Below are 19,160 nucleotides of genomic sequence, written 5' to 3'. Positions count from 1 at the left end.
AAATGTTATGAAAGAATAAAGTAGGATAACATTAAAAGTGCCTATACATTTTGCCTTAATTAATAATTGCACAAAGTTACTTTTTCAGCATTGGATGCAGTTGATTTAGACACTGCTCATAGACGGTTTTATGTTTTAAATAAAAAGAAATACTGCAGAGTGCAGACCTCCCACTACATGTATTGCAGTATTGATGCTGCAGAGAGCGTCTTTTTCGTCACGTGACCTCACGCGACGTCACGTTTTGTGGACATCCTCGGGCGTCACGTCACCTGCTGCTGTCAGGGTGATCGTAAAGATGGCGACGAAAGAGACACCGCAGCTCCGCAGCATCTCTGCGTGTTTGGCCGTTTTTCTCGGTTTATTGAACATATTAAATACGGGAAATTGCGATGAGCAGGTGCCGCTTATTATGTGGACAAGTGAGGGGTGAGTAATATTGAGTTTCATTCGTTTTGTTCGTCTCACAGAGGCGGTTGAATGGGCTAACGGGCTTTGACGCTCTTATTCCCGTTTAGCTAACGGTTAGCTGAATGTCAGTTGGGATGAACGTTAAACTGTCATCGACGGTTATCTGCTATAATATTTAGTAAGATGCAGACTATACAGTGTTGCAAAGGCGTTTTTAAATAATTCAAATATAGTAGCGTAACATTGGATTTTCCTGTAATCCTTATTATGAAAGGCAGGTGCCATATTACCTGTCATCCTGCAAGCTGTTTCCGTATTGTCATAGAGATAAGCAGTGTTGCAGTGGATTCATTTAAAAGCATTCCTTTGAATGCATCCACATTTGGATAACCTACACATTTAAATGTACATTTAACCTCAACATATCTGTATACATACATTCACCTGATCAGGGTTTAAGTCATGGTATTTTTGTTATTTTATTCGTACTGTAAATACATGTTTATTGTTATTTATATATTTGATCTCAATACCCTTGTGTGTATTCTCATGTGCACTACTTGTGTTTCGCTGCTATAACACCTGATTTTCCCTAGGGGGATCAATAAAGGTCCATCTTATCGTATCTTATAAGACGAGCCTTTTTTGATTTAGGACAGAAAAAGTACAGAATAATACAACATGTTCATAAAACTGAAGTAATAGTATACCTGCATACCCATACTTTTAAGATGTTAAAGGCATCTCCGTACATATTATTGTTTAATGAAAAATTGTTTAATGTTCTGAATACTAACTTCTTTCACCACTGCTTTGAATCCTCCAGGGTCTCCGTACCGAGTCAGTCTCCCCCTACAGCGGGGCACATCGTGGGGCAGCAGCAGCTGGCCTCCTACCTGGAGAAAGCTCTGAGTGTGGGCCCAAGAAATGTCGTGCTGTTCCTTCAGGATAAGGTACACACACACTTTTAAAATGCCTAATTTATAATAATGATATTATTCAAATCCGTCCAGTAACATTGACATTATATAGGATAAAGAGACAAAAGATGCTTTTTTATTATTGGTTTGCTAATTGTATATGGTATTGTCCCATTTGTCAACCCACAAAAGAACAACAGCATAAGAGTTAATATAGCCCCATCATGTGTCTGTCTAACTTCACAGAGAAACATGGAGATGGGTATAATTGATTGATTTGCTTGTTACTCTTTGTTTCCATCCCAGATGAGCATAGAGGACTTCACTATGTATGGAGGGGCTTTTGGAAACAAGCAAGACAGTGTTTTCCCGAACCTGGAGGTATGATGATGATATTGACATCGTAAATCAGTGTAATGTTTTCAAATGTTATCTTTTTCACTCTCATCTCTACTCCTATCACTTAAATCAAACAGACCATGAACACTAGACTCACTGACAGATGTTTTGTTTGTCATCGTGTGCCATAGGGCGCTCTGAGGTCCTCGTCCTCCCCTCTGGTGTTACCTGCTGTGTCCTGGCCTGCCTCCAATGCAGTGATTGGCCAGCTGCAGGACCAATTGGACACCTCTCCTCTGTACATGGATCCTGAGACTCTAAGTCAGCTGAGACTCAATGCCTCCTCGCCCGCCCTGCTGGTGTTCAGGCTGCCGTACGGCTTCGGGTAGGAACACCGCTCCACCTGAAGGGAATGTAGAGGGGGCTTTTAGTCTCATATTGTTGAAAAACATGGAGGTGTTGTAAGAACATTGGCACCAGTATTGAAGTGCTGCTGTCATTTTTAGAAACCAGCAGATGTCACTGTTGTAATTCATTTGAAGCCCTGAAGCTTCATGCTTTTCCTTGGGTTCAAAAATAGAAAAAAAAGCTTCACAAAGATTACCCACATGTGTGATATCGAGTATTAGTGATGATAAAATCACTGCACAAGGCGTTTTGAGTGCAGCTGAAAGCATCAGATTGAGAGAAAACGCTAATGGACGTTTGGGCTTTATGTATTAATTAATTTAAATGTAGTTGTGCTAATCATTTCCCTTACTTCTTTCAATTTTCTCTTCATACATATATGTCTTTGTTGCTCCCTGTGTTTCTCTCGCAGGGCTGATCTGATGTCTGCCAAAGATGTTCTCAGTGGAAACGGTGAGTCTGTCTGACTCAGTACAGAAACGAGAAAGAGAGTTGCATACATCATTATGCATTAACGTGAACATTTTAAAGTAACAGTAAAAGCATTAAAGCAATGCAAATAAATACACACCTGTAACTTGTTTTTAAATTGAAATACATTCAGTATTTCTTTGCATGTGATGACTTGTTGGGTAAGGCCAAGCCAATAGATGAACTGGGTGTTTTTCAGATGAGATGATTGGCCAGGTGTTGAGCACCATGAAGACCCAGTCTGTCCCGTACACAGCCATCTACACAGCCCTGCAGCCCTCCAGGGTGAGTCTATGTTCTATGTGGTTAAATATCTCTGTATTTCTGCTGCAGTTTATTCATGTCTTCTTTCTACCTTTTGACAGGAGGCTGCGTCTCTCTCCATGGAAGCGGGCGTTGGTGGAGGGCGCTCTCTCCTGCAGGCCAGGGGCGGATGGCGCGAGAGGGAGAGAGAGAGGGAGAGGCAGCGCAAGATCAAGGAGAAGGAAGGGATCTACGGTCCAGTGGAGTTTAAGGTGGAGTGGCGCAGTTTTTTCTTTTTAGTGCATTTGAATTCCAACTTGGCGTTCTTGTTTAGCCATAAAAGCATCCTAATTTACTTTAACCAACAAATGCCAAGAAAAACAGCAGTGAATGTGTCAACACTGGATATTTCTTCTCCCTCTGTGTCCTAGAGCTGCACTGGTTGACATGATCCTTCATTACTATGAACACCGGACACACACATCCTAATGCCACAATTCTCCCTAGAGCACCAAATCAGAATCAGAATCAGAATACCTTTATTAGTCCCACGGAGGGGAAATGTGCGTAGTTTCAGCAGGAACAAGAGCCACAGACAGCTTAATTTTACATGTTAAATATGTGACATGCATTTAAAAAAAGTACTAAGTTATGATATAATAAAAAATAAAAAGTTACATAATTAAAAAGAAATACACATCCTGTAACAGTTCTTAGGATTTAGCAGCCAGGTATATATTACACAGTTATTAACGGCATCTATATATATTGCACATCTAGCACATATTGCACATAGGTGTTTGGTATTTAACAGCAGCAAGTTACACAATTTACAAAATACACACCTTGTAACAGTTCTAAGGATTTAGCAGCCAGGTATATATTATACAGTTATTAACGGCATTTATATATTGCACAGATTGCACATAGTTTGTTGCGGGGGGGGGTCAACTAGGGGCTGTGCTGGTTGTATAGTCTGACCGCTGCAGGAAGGAAAGACCTGCGGTATCTCTCTGTGAGACAGCGGGGGCGCAGCAGTCTGCGGATGTGGATTATTCCGCAGCAGGAAATTGGTCCCAACAAATTCAATATTTCATCCGATTTTATTTGATGATAAACTATAGAGACCAGCTGTTTTAGGACATATTTTTAAATGATTCTATACTAATTGTGATTTTTATAAATGTTTCTGTCTTCAGTGTTAATAGGCTGTTTAGATTTCGCAAGATAGACTAAAATATTTTTGGTTTTGGTCTTTTCATTGGAATTGTCAACAATAAGTAAATATGTGACCTGCTCTATCGAAATCAATCGCATTGACCCGAAGACACATTTTGAGTTGAGTACACTGTTGGAAAGAGGAGATTAGCTTTCTAATGAAATCAGGATTGTTGTTGTACTCCAAATATTAAGCAAAATATGTCACATTATATAATGACTGTCACCGAATCATCATTTTGAGAAAAAGGCCTTTTAAAGTTTCCTCTTCTCTGGAATCCATCGATCTGATGTATTATTAGTAAATGATCAAAATACTACGGAGGGAAGATATTTTGGTTTGGATTACTGGTCTGAGTGTGTTTGTGTATTTTTGCGTTTGTGTGTATTGTTTGTTTCCCGGGGAAAACACTGCCGAGAAACACCGGCTGTTGTCATGCCTGCTGTGACGTCAAGTTACTCCGTTCTCTAATAATTACAAGCTTCAAAGTTGTATTTATCATCTACATTTTCCGAAACAAGTTTAATATTCTGAAAGCCAAGACTTTGTTTATTTGAAATCAGATGAAAACAAACTGTGACGGACCCTGCCGTGTTATATATGATTACTATACACCTTACATTCATAATGTCAGTGGGAGGGTGGGGGGGCTGCGCTGCAGAACAGCAGGGTGCGAGTGAGAGCCGTCATCTTCCCTTTTCAAGCTTCAAACATGTATTTATCGTGTGATTTTGGAAATATAAGTTTCATATTCTGAAAGCCAAGACTTTGTTTATTTCAAATCAAACAAAACACCCGAACCCCGAAAAACTATTTTTTTACGCAAATCCAGGTTTATTTTGAAATGAGCGACTTCCGACTGATTTCGATAGAGCGGGTCACATAGGCATTCATGCCCAGCTTTACCCTCTAATGACTTTAATTAACCTGCCCTCTGCTTCTTTGTCCCTCTTTCCACAGGAGGGGGATGACACTTGTATCATGCTGTGGGCCACAGGCCTGTCAGTGAGCATCCTTCGGAGCGGGCGCTGGGAAGAGCACGACCTCACCCCCTCCACCTTTGGAGAGGGAGTCAGCCCAAAACTCGGCGGCTCAACCTGCGACAAATCCAAAGCGAGGTAGTTCATACCGTTAGTTCATGCAGGATTCATAAGCAGGGATCGTATTTCGCTGAAAACAAAAGTCATCTTATTTCCTCATTCCTCATAATGTATTTGAAATAGTCTTGTCTTTAATTTCCTCTTTGGGCTCTTTGCAGGTTGGTTCTTAATTATGAGAAAGTTCTGGGCCACAGCAGCTTCAAACTCATGTAAGTACGACCAAAGATATGACATGAAACTTGCAAATATACATTGTATTGTTGAGAATAAGTTATAAGCCTTCAACATTCTACTTGAGATATCCCAATGGGTATTGTGACCTTCAATGCCCCATCTCTGTATGTGTGTATCCAGCTTTGCAATGAGCCAGCGTCACTACAAGGTGTCCGCGCGCCGCTGGTTCACATTAGACGCCGTGGAGCTGGAGTACGACGGCACCAAAGCCACATTTAACGGGAGCAGACATGTTTACGCACCGGCTGAGTACTCGTACCGCTGCGGCTCCGTCACCAACTTCCGCTGGCCCGTGCTCATCCCACACACATCTAAAGATCCAGCCAATCAGTGGAGGGTCTCTTTTTCAGACTTTCAGGTAAGATATAGTTGTTTTTTCTTTATAATTGATTTGTCTGTTGCACGGTAGACCCACTAATATTGTTTTTGTGGACACACCGAGAGATTGAACTATGGTTAACTCAATTTGTTTCAGTTGTCCCTGCCCTCACCCATTATTTCCTCTCTCCCTGCACAGATCCAGGGCTTCAACGTGACTGGAAGTGACTTCTCGTACGCCAGTGACTGCGCAGGCTTCTTCTCTCCGGGGATCTGGATGGGTCTGATAACCAGCCTCCTCATGCTGCTGGTGCTCACCTACGGGCTCCACATGATCATGCAGCTCCACACTATGGACCGCTTTGATGACCCCAAGGGCCCGGCTATCTCCGTGCCCCTCACAGAGTAACAACCCTGTTTCTTCTCCCTCCATCTCTCCTCCTTTCTCTCATTGCAATGCTTCCACTCCGACCCGATACATTCCACTCCCTGTTCATCTGTGGTTGGGCCTTATACAGCCTAGTGTTGTTGTCAGAGTAAGGTTTTAGTCATCACTGCATATGTATACTTTAAAATGTGCATCCTGATACTGAAGAATCATATTTTCAGGTAGCCCCAGTTTGTGTGTCTCAGGTATACATTTGAGTCATAGTGGGAATCATGTGTTACCTAGAAGGAGCTTTAACAATAATTAAAACTGTTCTTAAAGGTGGGGTAGGTAAGTTTGAGAAACCGGCTTGTGATACACTTTTTGTTATATTCCATGGAATGCTCTTAACATCCCGATAGCAATGAATATCTGAAGTGCTTTGACAAAAAATCCATAAAAACATGTCATCTGTGGAAGCCGTGGTACTGTAAAAAGCACGTCCCGGCTAAAATAACTGGATGGCCTACCTGCCTGTCAGCCTTCCATCTGTGCACGAACTTATCTCGTGCCCTCATTGGTCATGTGCGCGTTCGTGTGTTGGAGGAGGGGCTCTGTAAGGAAGTGGTAGATTTGATCCGGCTGTGTATTTTCAAATTGAAGCGCACTCGAGCTGGTTTCTCCAAAATTACCTTCCCCACCTTTAAGGTATTTCTAAAAATCTGAAATATTTGTCTGGTGCAAGGACAGATTGTTCAGTCCTTCCCTAAGTTACAACTTCGGTTACTAAATCAAACAAAGATGGCAGGTGGAAATGATAACCCTTTCTACAAAAAGAGGCAATACTCAACATTTCTAAATAACAACTCATCAACACAATTTTTAAAGGAAACCCTTAAAGATCTCTTATTGTGCAACAAACAGATTGGTTTTTATCAAGACAGAAAAACATTCAGAATAATGGGATGTATTTATTTTTCCAAAGTAATGTGAATCCTTAAGGGACACAAACTGGAGCTATCGTTTTCAGGTGGGTAAATGTTCCACTAAAGGGATACAATTGTAGATACAGGGGCAAAAATAAATTATGAAATGCTATTTATTGGTGAAATGTGTGTGTGTGTGTGTGTGTGTTTACAATTGCGCTTGTGTCTGTTTGTAAGTGAAATGAAGGATTACACGTTCTGTATGGATGATAGATAAATGACATCCATTGCATCTTTAACTCCAGTATTCAAAGAGCAAAGGGACCATTCAGATAATCTCTGAGGTAAGGAAATGCAAAACATGGAATGGACTTCTTCAGTTACAGCATTAAAAGGAAGACATTTCCAGTTGTTTGTGAGTAATATTCATGGTTGTCTTATCCAATCAAGAACTTAAGTTACTTATATCATTTTAAAAACACAATTAACATGAACATTATATTTATTTAAAGTCAAGCTTTCCACAACTGATGTGCACTGAAATACGCTCAATGTGAATTGAATTTGTTTGTTAATTTATTTTTGATGATTTGTAGTGAATATCAATGAATGTCGTGCTGCTGCTGTGGACCCAATAAACCATCTGTGGAATGAAGGTGTTGTTTTATTTATTCAAAGCTGCACTCTGTTTTTATTATATTTATTGCACTTTATACGATATAATGACTACTGTGACTTTGTTACAGTGATGCTATACTTAGGCTATACAGGGTGCCCGCGGGGTCTTAAAAAGTTGACAAATCAATTTAGCGAAAATTAAGGCTATTAAAAAGTATGAAACGGCATTTTCTAAGGTATTACATTTTGTAGCTTGTTTTCAATAAGTATATAAATGTTCCAAAGAGGTTGTATTCTACAGTCTGCCTGAATGTAATCATTGCGTAGGTGTGTAGTGTGATTCTGTGTAGTTTATTTATGGCATCCCGTTGGATCTGACGTCATCTGAACAGGACATCGCACGCTCACTGCTTGATAGTGCGCGAAGGTCCGTTTACGCCGGTTGTTAAACAACATCGTTATGGGGAAATGCAAGTTTGCGTCCAAATGGTTGAAAGATAAGGAGGAAGGACAATCAATACTGTATATAGTCAATGTGAGGTAAAGTGTGTCGCCAATGTAACTGGTTAAAACTCAAAGTGGCGATGAGGTCTTAAAATGTATGGAAAGGGTCTTAAAAAATGTCTTAAAGGTCCATTACAAACATTTGACTTCAGGATTCCTGCATATACCCTGCTATACATTTGTTGTATCGCATACTTTTCGGAAAGAGCACACTGTGACTTTTCTTGTATTTTTCTGACCAACTATAACTATTTTCTCATGATTCTTTATATTTTTGAAATACTATAGTATGTCTTTTTTTTTTTACATACTGTACAATGACTTTTTCTGATATTTTTGACATGTGGTGGCACATTTTCTTTTTATGATCCTTTCCCCATTTTCAATCGGGAAGTGTCAAATTAAACAGAATAACTTTACTCACTCACAGGTAGTTAGATCAGAGATGAGTTACACCTTTTACTGAAGAGGCTGTTCTTGAGTGTCACTATGGTGCTGACTATAACATATCAGATTTAACACAAACATCTTTTAATTACACTTATATGACAAGAGAAAAGGAAATAAGTGTGTACCCAGAGCTCGGACTTAGTACGAATGTGGAGAACAATGTCTTGAATTATCACAATACCTTGTTAGACAGTCAGAAGGATCAGGAAGTGGCTGGGTGTCTTGGGAGCGGAAACAACCTGCACTTTCTTTCTCTGCATGACTAAAGAGTTATCATTACACAAAATAATAAGTAATCAGAAGGAAGTGGTCACACTGTCGGACTAATGATGGACAGTTTTTGTCTTCAAAGGGGCCATATTATGCTTTTAGGGGGGTTCCCTTTTGTGTTAAATAGGTTTGTGTGCATGTAAATGGTCTGCAAAGGCTAAAATCCCAAAGTTCGTTCCAGAAGGAGTTTCTCTCCGACACACACAAAATGCAAAATAATTGAAAAATATGATGTTATGAAATGTTATAAATGTATATAGTAACACTGCTCCTAACACGATGGGTCAAATGCAGAGAAACAATTTTGTTACATAGTAAGTAGGCCTACTGTGTAATGACAATAAAAGTTAAAAAAAAAAGTATATGCAGATATAAACTAAATGTACAGAATCCAAATGTATTTGTTGAATAGAGGAGGAGAATTCTTTTTATGTTTAACATCAAAATATTGAGATTTTATAAAACAAATGAGACAGATTGCTGACAGGATGTATCCGTTTATTTCATCAGCAAAAATGAAATCAAAAATGTTGATAGGTCTTCTCGCAGTGATATCATCGAGGCCTGATACCCTGGTAGACTTGACATCACATGACGTGGATCATCACAGGCGCATGCGACAAACAAAAGGCATCTCCTGAGTGCACTTTGTGTCGTTGGGAAAATCTTTTTCTGAAAATTAACAAAAAAACAATTAGACCTGCAATTATTTTCAGATAATAACATAATCAGTGAATACCTTTCAAATTCAATTGCATGCAATGTTCTCCCTTTCCAGAGTTGTTGGGCTCGCCAACGGGCCATCCCTTGAAGTCAAACTTGCTACCATCAATCCACATCCACACACCCTCCTAAAACAAGTCAATTCAATCCAATCAGAAATACAAATATATTTGACATGTAGTCCAAATCCCACCTGTTCAAATATCATCAAAAAGATTACCAATTAAAAAACTGAATATATAATATTATTAAAGCACTCACTTTTGACGAGTCATGGCCTCCAACCCAAGTTGCTCCATTTTTGTTAGTCGATGTGTTTATGATCTTTTTGATAAATGTGTACACCCTTAGGTTGGGGATTGATGCCAGATTTCCACCAAGGGCAATGCATTCCACCTAATATGCAACGTGTGGATTGAATAAAATAACATAAAGCAAGTGAGAGAAAAGCGAGAGTTAAATGAGGAAATAGAAGTGAGAACTCTATAAACGTGTTGGTCAGTTATAACTCATATTGTTCCTCGATGTACCTCTGCATCAGCCCAGGTCTTAGCAGCATGCTTGTACATGTAACAGTGATCTTCAAACGGAGTCCATCCAGAAGGGCAGGTCTTACATGGGACATGGCATGGCTTTTCTAAGGATGATAAGGACATTCATTAATCTGGCATGGAATAAGTGTGAGAGGAAAAGCGTTACAGTGATACTTTATAGTTTGGGAGCAATTTAAAACCTCAAAGAAGTGCCGTAATCATTCTTCCTCTCCATATTGGTGGAGTGACTAAAAAAATATTTTAAAGTAATAATCCTTGAGGAGAAATCCCCTCTTTGTGTTACTATTCCTCACCAGCAGCTCAACAATTTAACAATGTAACAAAAACCTTAATTTTGGAAAATAATGAATTGTTAGAGCAGCAGGTAGAAAGTTCAAGTCACTTTATAATTACCAACCTTCTTTCTGTGCCTGTGAACACAAAGAAAACATCATTATCAATGGATTAATAGGAACTTCATTGTATATGTTATTGTGTGTTATTCAATACCTTATTATAACCCTACAGATCTTGGTATATAAATGTATTAGTGTGCGTAAAACTTACATTTGCTCCACTCCACAGTCCACTGGTCAAACAGAGGACCACAGTGAAATGAAGACATGAAGCCATCTGTGTAAAGAAGCAGTATATTAATAAGTTAATGCATCATTTAAAAGTATATTTAATGTCTTAATGTGTACCTCAATTACAAAATTAAAAAAGATTCTAATTCAGAAATAGAGAAGAAAATAAAGTAATATACACAAATGTTTGGAGGTTTTACTGAAACAAGACATTGTAAAGCACCAGACATGAAAAGGTGATTTCACTTTTTCACAAGTGAAAACTAAACGTAATAATGAACATATGATATCTCTTTCTGTAGGTATCGATCAAAACAGATGAAGCCATAATGATAGAAAAGTATGAGAGCCTTACCTTGATGATCAGTTGAGGTTGCACTTGCAGCAGGTAGCAGGGTGACTTCTTCTCTTGATGTATTGACAAACACTTGGTGTTTGTCAATACAAAGGTGTTTCCTTTGTATAAAATATTGTATAATCTATTGGCTCATACTTGAGGAAAACCAGAATGCTCTTGTGATGGCAATTTCTTATGTTACCTTATACGGTAAAACCAAATGCAGCAGTTTAATCATGACACATGTATTCAGTTCATGTCCCTTGCTATACCTTTGTTTAACCTTTAACTGCGTCTGTTTTTCTATTTAGCAATGCACAGTTCTTGTTTTTCAAAAGAGCGTTGCAAGATGACAAGTCAGTAAATAATCTTATCTCTCTTTGTCAGCAACAGTGACAGGTAGAAAACTGTCAAGGTCTCTATACAAAACACACACACACTTCCCTCTGTGTGCACTCCTGCAGACTCTGTACTCTGAGACTTGCATCTTCAAGCTTGAATAAAGAACGAACGAAGACAACTCTGATTTGCTGAAAGACTATTTATTGATTATTACTATTACATCTGTAGATTATTGATAGATAAAGAAGTTTTCCACAACACTCTTCAAACAAGATATGGATCCACTGCCTGTTCAGCTATCAGCCACAGCATGTCCAACATACATTTAAACTCCAACATATTCAAATATTTTTAAAAATAATTAACAACATGCGTACATTTTCATCCCACTCTGACAAATCTATACCTTTTCTTTACATGTGTTTCACTGAGATAATATCATTTCGCAAACGTTGTCTCTTTACTGTATATTTTAGAAAGGCTCACTGTACTTAAACAAAATGACTCAGGGTGCATCTGAGATTAGAGGGGGTGCAGTGGTAAAGAGCTCTTTTTATAAGTGGGGAGTGGACCTGACAACCTCTAGTCTAGGGGGATCCGGGGGCATGCTCCCCTGGGAACATATTGAAGTTAGATGCATCAATCTGGTGCACTTTGAGAGCAAAATGAAGAGATATATGGATACCTCTCAACATCCATAATGAAACAACTGTAAACAGATTTACTTTTTCTTTATGGATATAAAAGAAAGTAAAGCTTGACTCCTACTGGCTGGTTAAATGACTCCTCGTCCCTGAGGCCACTACCAGTTTTTTGTGCCATTTTGCTGGATTTATTTGCCAATAGCGTTGCTGCACAAAGTGATAGCCCTCTAGTTTAAATCTACTACCCAAAAAGAAACATATGGAGATGGGTTACTATTTAAAAAAAATTGCAAATCTATTTGGGAACAGTGGGGCCGGGCCTCAAATCCTATAGGGGGGTCAGGGGGCATGCTCCCCCAGTAAGATTTTTTTTGAAATGTTGGACTTAAATGCATCAATCTGGTGCATTTTGAGGGGGAAATAAAGAGACTACACCCATATGAAACAAAAATGTATACATTTAAATAATCATAAAATGATAAGTACATGGCCATAACCAATAACATACAATATCCAATATGAAAAAACATTGAAACTTGTTTATTTATTTGTTTTTGGTTCATTTATAGTTGTGAGTGTGTCTGGGCTCCTGAATCGGCCTCTCCTGTCTCCCTCCTCTCCCCCCTGCTCCTCTTTGAGGCAACAGCAAAGACTAGTTTTAGCTCTCAACAAGTTTATCTTACCTTTTTTCACCTAGTTAACATTTTGTTTGTATTATTCATGCATATTTTACGAATCACTACCCCCTCAAATGGAAATATGTGTTTACATAGATGGTGACCGAACCGTTTGAGACCCACTGAGATAACTTAAACTAAGTTAACTATCTAAAGACTCAGAGAGTAATTTACCTCACCAGAGCTGTAGTTATCAGCCTCTCAGTCTGACAGCAAAGGACTCTCCCTCCACCTTGTTGTTGAAAAAGCTCCTTATATCCGTTAGCGCAGCTAGCTAGCACCAGATGCTAACAACAATACACGTAACCGGTGCGCGCGCTTTCTCGCTCGCTCGCGCCACACATACACCAACACACACCCTCCCGAGCTTGAATGACACACAGAGACCAATCGAGGGCATTAGTATGATCTGTATGAAAGTGGCAATGTCGGCAGGCCACGTCATGTAGACAGCCAGTCACCCTCTGTGAGGCAGAGTCAGACCCACATTTGCGCTGCGTTGCGTTTACAATATATACGTATATTGCCGGCGGCTGAGTACCGGCATTTTACTGAGTACCGGCACCTTGCCGGTACTCAGTAAGAAGTGCCGGTACCACATGGGTAAAAATCAGAAGTGCCGGTACTGCGTACCGGTGAGTACCGGCCCAATTCAAGCACTGGATGGAACCACGGCAGACTGTCCAAAACTGGATTTGAACGGGTGCAAATATGGCAGTAGCCATCGATCATCTTAAGATAAGATATACTTTATTGATCCCAAGTTGGAAACATTTGCGTTACATCAGGATGTGTAACAGTTGTAAATATGCAGTGGTGTTTATTTGTAAATCATTTAGTATAATCACACAAATTCTGTGTTTTATATTTAATAATTCTGTGTTCTTTATTTATTGATTGTTCAATACCTGACAAGGCCGGAGATGAAATATCTACATACATCGTATAAGAGTATAATACATATGTATAATATTAGTTAAAATAAGTGCTTCAACATAGTTAACATTGCTGGAGGTATGCACAAATATTGATAGATGTCTTGTAATGCACTATTGAGGAACATACGACCCAAGTTTTTCATTCATTGCATAACTACACCGTTTGTGTATATGATATGTCAATAAACCTTAGAAAATATGGAAATATGGAAAGGGATGTGCAAAATAGTCATTATATACAGTCTTTAATTAACTATTAGTAGAGAATAACGAGAAATTAATACTTTATAGGGATCCCATTAATATCTAATAATAAAAATAATGAAATTCAATAACATGCTTTAACCACCAGGTGTCCCTTTCTATCAGCTGTGCACCTTTATGGTGTAAATACAGCATATCTACCAATTGGATCAAATATAAAAGTCAGCCGAATTAGTGTTGATACTGCGAGGAGACGTATTGTGTAAAAAGAAATGTAAGATGTTGTTTAATTGCTGATATATTTATGATCCACGTCACGTTTTCAGTGTTGGCGGCAGTTCCTCATGTTTGTCTAGAAGTCTTCTCATCAAGGCTCTATAAATAGAGAACTACGGCAGATATGTAATATTTAATGCGGCCGAACCGTGTATTACAATGCCGTTATGTGATGACTTTCAAAGAGAAAAGCAAGCACACTCGGAATAAAGTATTATTTTATTTTTTTAAAATGTTTTCTGTCTGTTTCCGGTATTTGTTAATGACGATGTGATGTGAGATGTGAGACTGGAATTGCACAGGGGAAAATAACGTATCTATGCCACAATTTTAGATGCAGTTTTTGTTAAACTAATACGTTTGCGTTGTGGACCAACACTATATATTGACGTGGAAGGGGGTAGCAATAAAGATAACACCATTAAACAGTTACACAACATAACAGAAATAATATCGATAGCAGCGTCCATAGCAACCACCTTGGTAACAATGAAAACGTTGTATGGACACAATTTCCTGAAGTAATCTTCGTAATAACTAGCAAACTAAAGATTATGTACATCCACTGCACACATAATCTGAAATAACAACTCATATTTCTCGCATCAAATGACATCAAAACGCATTTTAATGGCCAAACTAACCTTAAAATAGGCATTTTCCACCGAGAATAAAACGAAGTTCGGCCAGTTTTTTTTTTCTACAGGGAGAAATTTGAAGATCACGTGACATAGACGCCAGCCATTGGAATAATAGTGAAAAAAAACGTAGGGATCTTACAATTTCAGAGGCGTTTTTGTAGAAATACTACGTCCTACGTTGTGGACCAACCTAGTTATTACACGTTTTTTTGCGAGACCGGGTTGTTAAACCCCAAAAACTTTTAAGATTCACTTTTTGCTTGATTTCGCAACAGCCTCTGTGAAATTACAAAACTTTACAATCAGATGCACACATCTTCTGTTTCCCCGACTAAACAGGGACATATTTGATCCAAGGCAGGGCCCCCCTCCCTATACGCAGGACATGCGCAGTGCGAAGGGCCTCAATTCGGCAAGAGGCAGCACTGATCATAGGTTAAAAAAAGTGTATATATTATATAACCTTCAATCTGTATGACAGTATAATAAAATAAAACGTAATAACCCACTCCCACTAGCTGGATTTCAACAACACCTTATGTGGCCGATTGTCCGAGCAAACAAAGTATAAATGGGAAGGCATAACAATCTGACTCCTACATGAGAGTGAAGGCGTCAAAATGTAATGGAGCCTTTGCGTCTTTCATCATGACTAAATGTCCTGGAACCAACTTCTCTGGCAGGAACGAGCACATTATTTTGTTGTAACTTGCCCTGTGTTTATATTGCAAGATCAAAATGAAGGCAAACTTTAACAAGTATGGTCACAGCACAGTGTGGTAAGGGGTATTATTTAAACCCTGTCCCCATTTGATATCACAAAAAATGTAGCCCCACTTAACTCCCCTGGCCCAGTTTGGTGTTGCAGCTGGTGTGTCCCTTTGCAAAATACTCTCTAGTTTTATTAGATATAAGATATTATTGGCATGAATATGAGAGAAAACAATATTCTCTTCAAAGATAGAAACAAAATTCAAAGGGGAGATGATGGTAATCATAAGTAAATAGGCCAGCAGATATGATGTAATTGTGAGAAAAAAGATTGACACCCTTGTCCACATACTTGTGTGTATTTTTCTGCTTTGTGGCTACCGTTCATGTTTTGGGCTTTCGATTTACTTCTTCTACCTTTCACTATTGTCGTATAAACCAGTTGATTGTTTAGATTTTATTTTCTAAATGAACACATATTTAGCTTTTATAGAGATGAGACGGATTGTTGGACAGGATGTATCCATTTATTACATCAGCTGAAATAAAATCAGAAATTTCAAAATGGCTTCCAGCAGTGATGTCATCGAGGCTTGACACCCTGGTGGAAGAGACATCACGAGTGGGGTGGGGAAATTATAGTGTCAGCATGGGGGGGCCGGGGTTCTTCACAGGCGCACGCCACAAACAAAGGTTCTCAAATAGGTACAAGGAGCATCATTGATAAGATCTAGAGTTTAAGAGTTAGGAAACAAAACAGCAAAAATATAAATCAATCACACAATTATTTGATGTGTACAATGTCAGAAATTGTCAGTTTTCTAAAGCCTAACTTCACATTTTTAACAAATTAAACAATCTGAATATATTCAGATACTGTCAAGAAGTTGGAGCAGAGTACATTTGAATGGATCAGGTAATCAAATAATTAAAAAGTTAACTAATACTATATAAATCTTATAAATACTTTAGAGGATTCTACTCTTAATGTTATGTATAAAGAAATGAAATTCCTAATCCAGATTATATCAGGTTATCAGTTACCAAAGATGACTTTTCTAACATACATTTTAAGAGCTAAATTGACATTGCTGGTGGTAAACAGATTATTAGTGCATACCCTTATAGTTCATCATCAAGCAGTCTTCTAGACCCTGATAATTGTCGGGTTGGCCGGGAGCCCAGTTTTTGGCGACAAACTTGGTACCATCACTCCACATCCACACACCCTCCTAAAAAAAAGTTTAATGGTCAATTAAATCCAATAAAGAAAATCTATTTTACCCCCATCCAACCATGCTGATAGTTCAGTGTCCACAGCAGTCAGCTTTACCTTGGTTCTATTATATTATACAATAAAGTTAAGTGCAAATTTAATTACGAATATATTCAAGATCAGGCTCAAAAGAGACAAACCCATTGCATCGTGTTTAGTATTAAATGACTCACCTTTGCCAAGTCATTGCCTCCAATCCAAGTCTGGAGATTTGCGTTAGTCGCTGTGTTTACGATCTTTCTGATAAATGTGTACACCCCTTGGTTGGGGATTGATGCCAGATTTCCACCAAGGGCAATGCAGTCCACCTAATATGCAACGTGTGGATTGAATAAAATAACATAAAGCAAGTGAGAGAAAAGCGAGAGTTAAATGAGGAAATAGAAGTGAGAACTCTATAAACGTGTTGGTCAGTTATAACTCATATTGTTCCTCGATGTACCTCTGCATCAGCCCAGGTCTTAGCAGCATGCTTGTACATGTAACAGTGATCTTCAAACGGAGTCCATCCAGAAGGGCAGGTCTTACATGGGACATGGCATGGCTTTTCTAAAGATGATAAGGACATTCATTAATCTGGCATGGAATAAGTGTGAGAGGAAAAGCGTTACAGTGATACTTTATAGTTTGGGAGCAATTTAAAACCTCAAAGAAGTGCCGTAATCATTCTTCCTCTCCATATTGGTGGAGTAACTACAAAAATATTTTAAAGTAATAATCCTTGAGGAGAAATCCCCTCTTTGTGTTACTATTCCTCACCAGCAGCTCAACAATTTAACAATGTAACAAAAACCTTAATTTTGGAAAATAATGAATTGTTAGAGCAGCAGGTAGAAAGTTCAAGTCACTTTATAATTACCAACCTTCTTTCTGTGCCTGTGAACACAAAGAAAACATCATTATCAATGGATTAATAGGAACTTCATTGTATATGTTATTGTGTGTTATTCAATACCTTATTATAACCCTACAGATCTTGGTATATAAATGTATTAGTGTGCGTAAAACTTACATTTGCTCCACTCCACAGTCCACTGGTCAAACAGAGGACCACAATGAAATGAAGACATGAAGCCATCTGTGTAAAGAAGCAGTATATTAATAAGTTAATGCATCATTTAAAAGTATATTTAATGTCTTAATGTGTACCTCAATTACAAAATTAAAAAAGATTCTAATTCAGAAATAAAGAAGAAAATAAAGTAATATACACAAAAGTTTGGAGGTTTTACTGAAACAAGACATTGTAAAGCACCAGACATGAAAAGGTGATTTCACTTTTTCACAAGTGAAAACTAAACGTAATAATGAACATATGATATCTCTTTCTGTAGGTATCGATCAAAACAGATGAAGCCATAATGATAGAAAAGTATGAGAGCCTTACCTTGATGATCAGTTGAGGTTGCACTTGCAGCAGGTAGCAGGGTGACTTTGAGAGGGAAATCCAGAGTTTATATACCTTCTCTTGATGTATTGACAGACACTTGGTTAGCATGTCCTTTGTATAAATATTGTGTAATCTATTGGCTCGGACTTGAGTGAAACCAGAATACTCTTCAAACAAGATATGGATCCACTGCCTGTTCAGCTATCAGCCACAGCATGTCCAACATACATTTAAACTCCAACATATTCAAATCTTTAAAAAAATTATTAACATGCGTACATTTTCATCCCACTCTGACAAATCTATTCCTTTTCTTTACATGTGTTTCACTGAGATAATATCATTTCGCAAACGTTCGCCTCTTGACATCATTGTTCTTACTGGACCCACTGAAACAAATCATTTATAACCTTCAGGTACACAAATGTAAAATACAGAAGCAAGTTCTGCTATACAACTCTCACAGTATATCCATCCCTGCCTCCAAAAGTATGTGTACTTTAGGTTAGCGGCCAGTGGTCATTGTTTACTGTTCTTGTGTTAAGAGGTGTTTTATAAATTAACTTGTCTTTCCTGGCTTTGATGCTCTGATATCGTCCAATATCCTGGACATATTGATGCTTAAGCATATAATGATATTTTAGTTAAGAGTGTTCTTAATACTTTTGTACTTCGTAAGTACAAGCCAAGAGATAACTCTACTGTGTACATAGCCAGGTCCATAAGAAATAACCCCATTTATCAAATCTGTTGGCATGCATTCATTCAATACCTGGCACTGTTTACTCCTAACCTGTTGTCTTTATGTGTGACAGTCGTCCAGGATGTTCCATGTTTACCAGGGCCACCCTTATGCCCACCACCCTTTGCTCATCTGACTCGATGTCACAATACTATTTTCGTAATACCGCCACACACTTTTTATCCAGTTCGTTGGATATGGTGATGATAAGTGAACGAGGTCACTTAAATGTGAGTATTTGTGAAAAAACCTTAACTAGGCTGTTGTTATGAAAGCCTATTGAAGACAAGAATATAATTATAAAAAATGACGAGTGATAATGGATTATGACAGACAAGAGT

General features: G+C 38.4%; 3 protein-coding genes across 4 annotated transcripts; 1 reads left to right on the top strand and 2 right to left on the bottom strand.

Annotated features, from left to right (window-relative positions):
* The first annotated feature begins 267 nt into the window (after positions 1–267).
* Positions 268–7,611, top strand: atp6ap1a (ATPase H+ transporting accessory protein 1a). Its single transcript, XM_079676731.1, has 11 exons — positions 268–429; positions 1,238–1,364; positions 1,638–1,712; positions 1,862–2,055; positions 2,491–2,531; positions 2,749–2,834; positions 2,915–3,064; positions 4,972–5,129; positions 5,270–5,320; positions 5,466–5,703; positions 5,863–7,611. Exons 1-11 carry the CDS (start codon positions 299–301, stop codon positions 6,070–6,072), a joined length of 1,461 nt encoding a protein of 486 aa, XP_079532857.1. The 5' UTR covers positions 268–298; the 3' UTR covers positions 6,073–7,611.
* A 1,668-nt stretch (positions 7,612–9,279) lies between these two features.
* LOC307034646 (galactose-specific lectin nattectin-like) lies at positions 9,280–11,013 on the bottom strand. Of its 2 annotated transcripts, none has more exons than XM_079673471.1 (5): positions 10,997–11,013; positions 10,052–10,687; positions 9,783–9,917; positions 9,538–9,649; positions 9,280–9,470 (listed from the first exon to the last, which is right to left on the bottom strand). In XM_079673471.1, the coding sequence occupies exons 2-5, from the start codon at positions 10,175–10,177 to the stop codon at positions 9,403–9,405; spliced, it is 441 nt and encodes a 146-aa protein (XP_079529597.1). In that variant the 5' UTR covers positions 10,178–10,687; positions 10,997–11,013; the 3' UTR covers positions 9,280–9,402. The 2 variants fall into 2 exon arrangements, with proteins under 2 accessions (XP_079529597.1, XP_079529598.1); XM_079673472.1 differs by lacking the exon at positions 10,997–11,013 and having other exon boundaries at positions 10,052–10,485; positions 10,622–10,639.
* A 4,903-nt stretch (positions 11,014–15,916) lies between these two features.
* LOC307038103 (galactose-specific lectin nattectin-like) lies at positions 15,917–18,295 on the bottom strand. The gene is made up of 7 exons (XM_079679397.1): positions 18,075–18,295; positions 17,700–17,765; positions 17,551–17,563; positions 17,130–17,236; positions 16,861–16,995; positions 16,532–16,643; positions 15,917–16,141 (listed from the first exon to the last, which is right to left on the bottom strand). Exons 1-7 carry the CDS (start codon positions 18,183–18,185, stop codon positions 16,080–16,082), a joined length of 606 nt encoding a protein of 201 aa, XP_079535523.1. The 5' UTR covers positions 18,186–18,295; the 3' UTR covers positions 15,917–16,079.
* Positions 18,296–19,160: the final 865 nt, after the last annotated feature.

This window comes from Notothenia rossii (genome assembly GCF_949606895.1).
Source record: "Notothenia rossii genome assembly, chromosome: 4".
Classification (NCBI taxonomy): Eukaryota; Metazoa; Chordata; class Actinopteri; order Perciformes; family Nototheniidae; genus Notothenia; species Notothenia rossii.
The sequence above is the reverse complement of the archived record's forward strand: the minus strand, read 5'-3'. Positions and strand labels throughout refer to the sequence as shown.

Bases quoted from the DNA above. Each gene is read 5' to 3' on its own strand.
- LOC307034646 (XM_079673471.1), bottom strand. From the start codon at position 10,177: ATGTCCTTATCATCCTTAGAAAAGCCATGCCATGTCCCATGTAAGACC. The intron at 9,918-10,051 runs GTACATCGAGGA...GTTGCATATTAG, and splicing joins AGACCTGGGCTGATGCAGAG to GTGGAATGCATTGCCCTTGG. The intron at 9,650-9,782 runs GTGAGTGCTTTA...GACTTGTTTTAG, and splicing joins GAGGCCATGACTCGTCAAAA to GAGGGTGTGTGGATGTGGAT.
- atp6ap1a (XM_079676731.1), top strand. From the start codon at position 299: ATGGCGACGAAAGAGACACCGCAGCTCCGCAGCATCTCTGCGTGTTTG. The intron at 1,713-1,861 runs GTATGATGATGA...CGTGTGCCATAG, and splicing joins GTGTTTTCCCGAACCTGGAG to GGCGCTCTGAGGTCCTCGTC. The intron at 5,321-5,465 runs GTAAGTACGACC...GTGTGTATCCAG, and splicing joins CACAGCAGCTTCAAACTCAT to CTTTGCAATGAGCCAGCGTC.
- LOC307038103 (XM_079679397.1), bottom strand. From the start codon at position 18,185: ATGCTAACCAAGTGTCTGTCAATACATCAAGAGAAGGTATATAAACTC. The intron at 17,766-18,074 runs GTAAGGCTCTCA...TTCTTTACACAG, and splicing joins AACCTCAACTGATCATCAAG to ATGGCTTCATGTCTTCATTT. The intron at 16,996-17,129 runs GTACATCGAGGA...GTTGCATATTAG, and splicing joins AGACCTGGGCTGATGCAGAG to GTGGACTGCATTGCCCTTGG.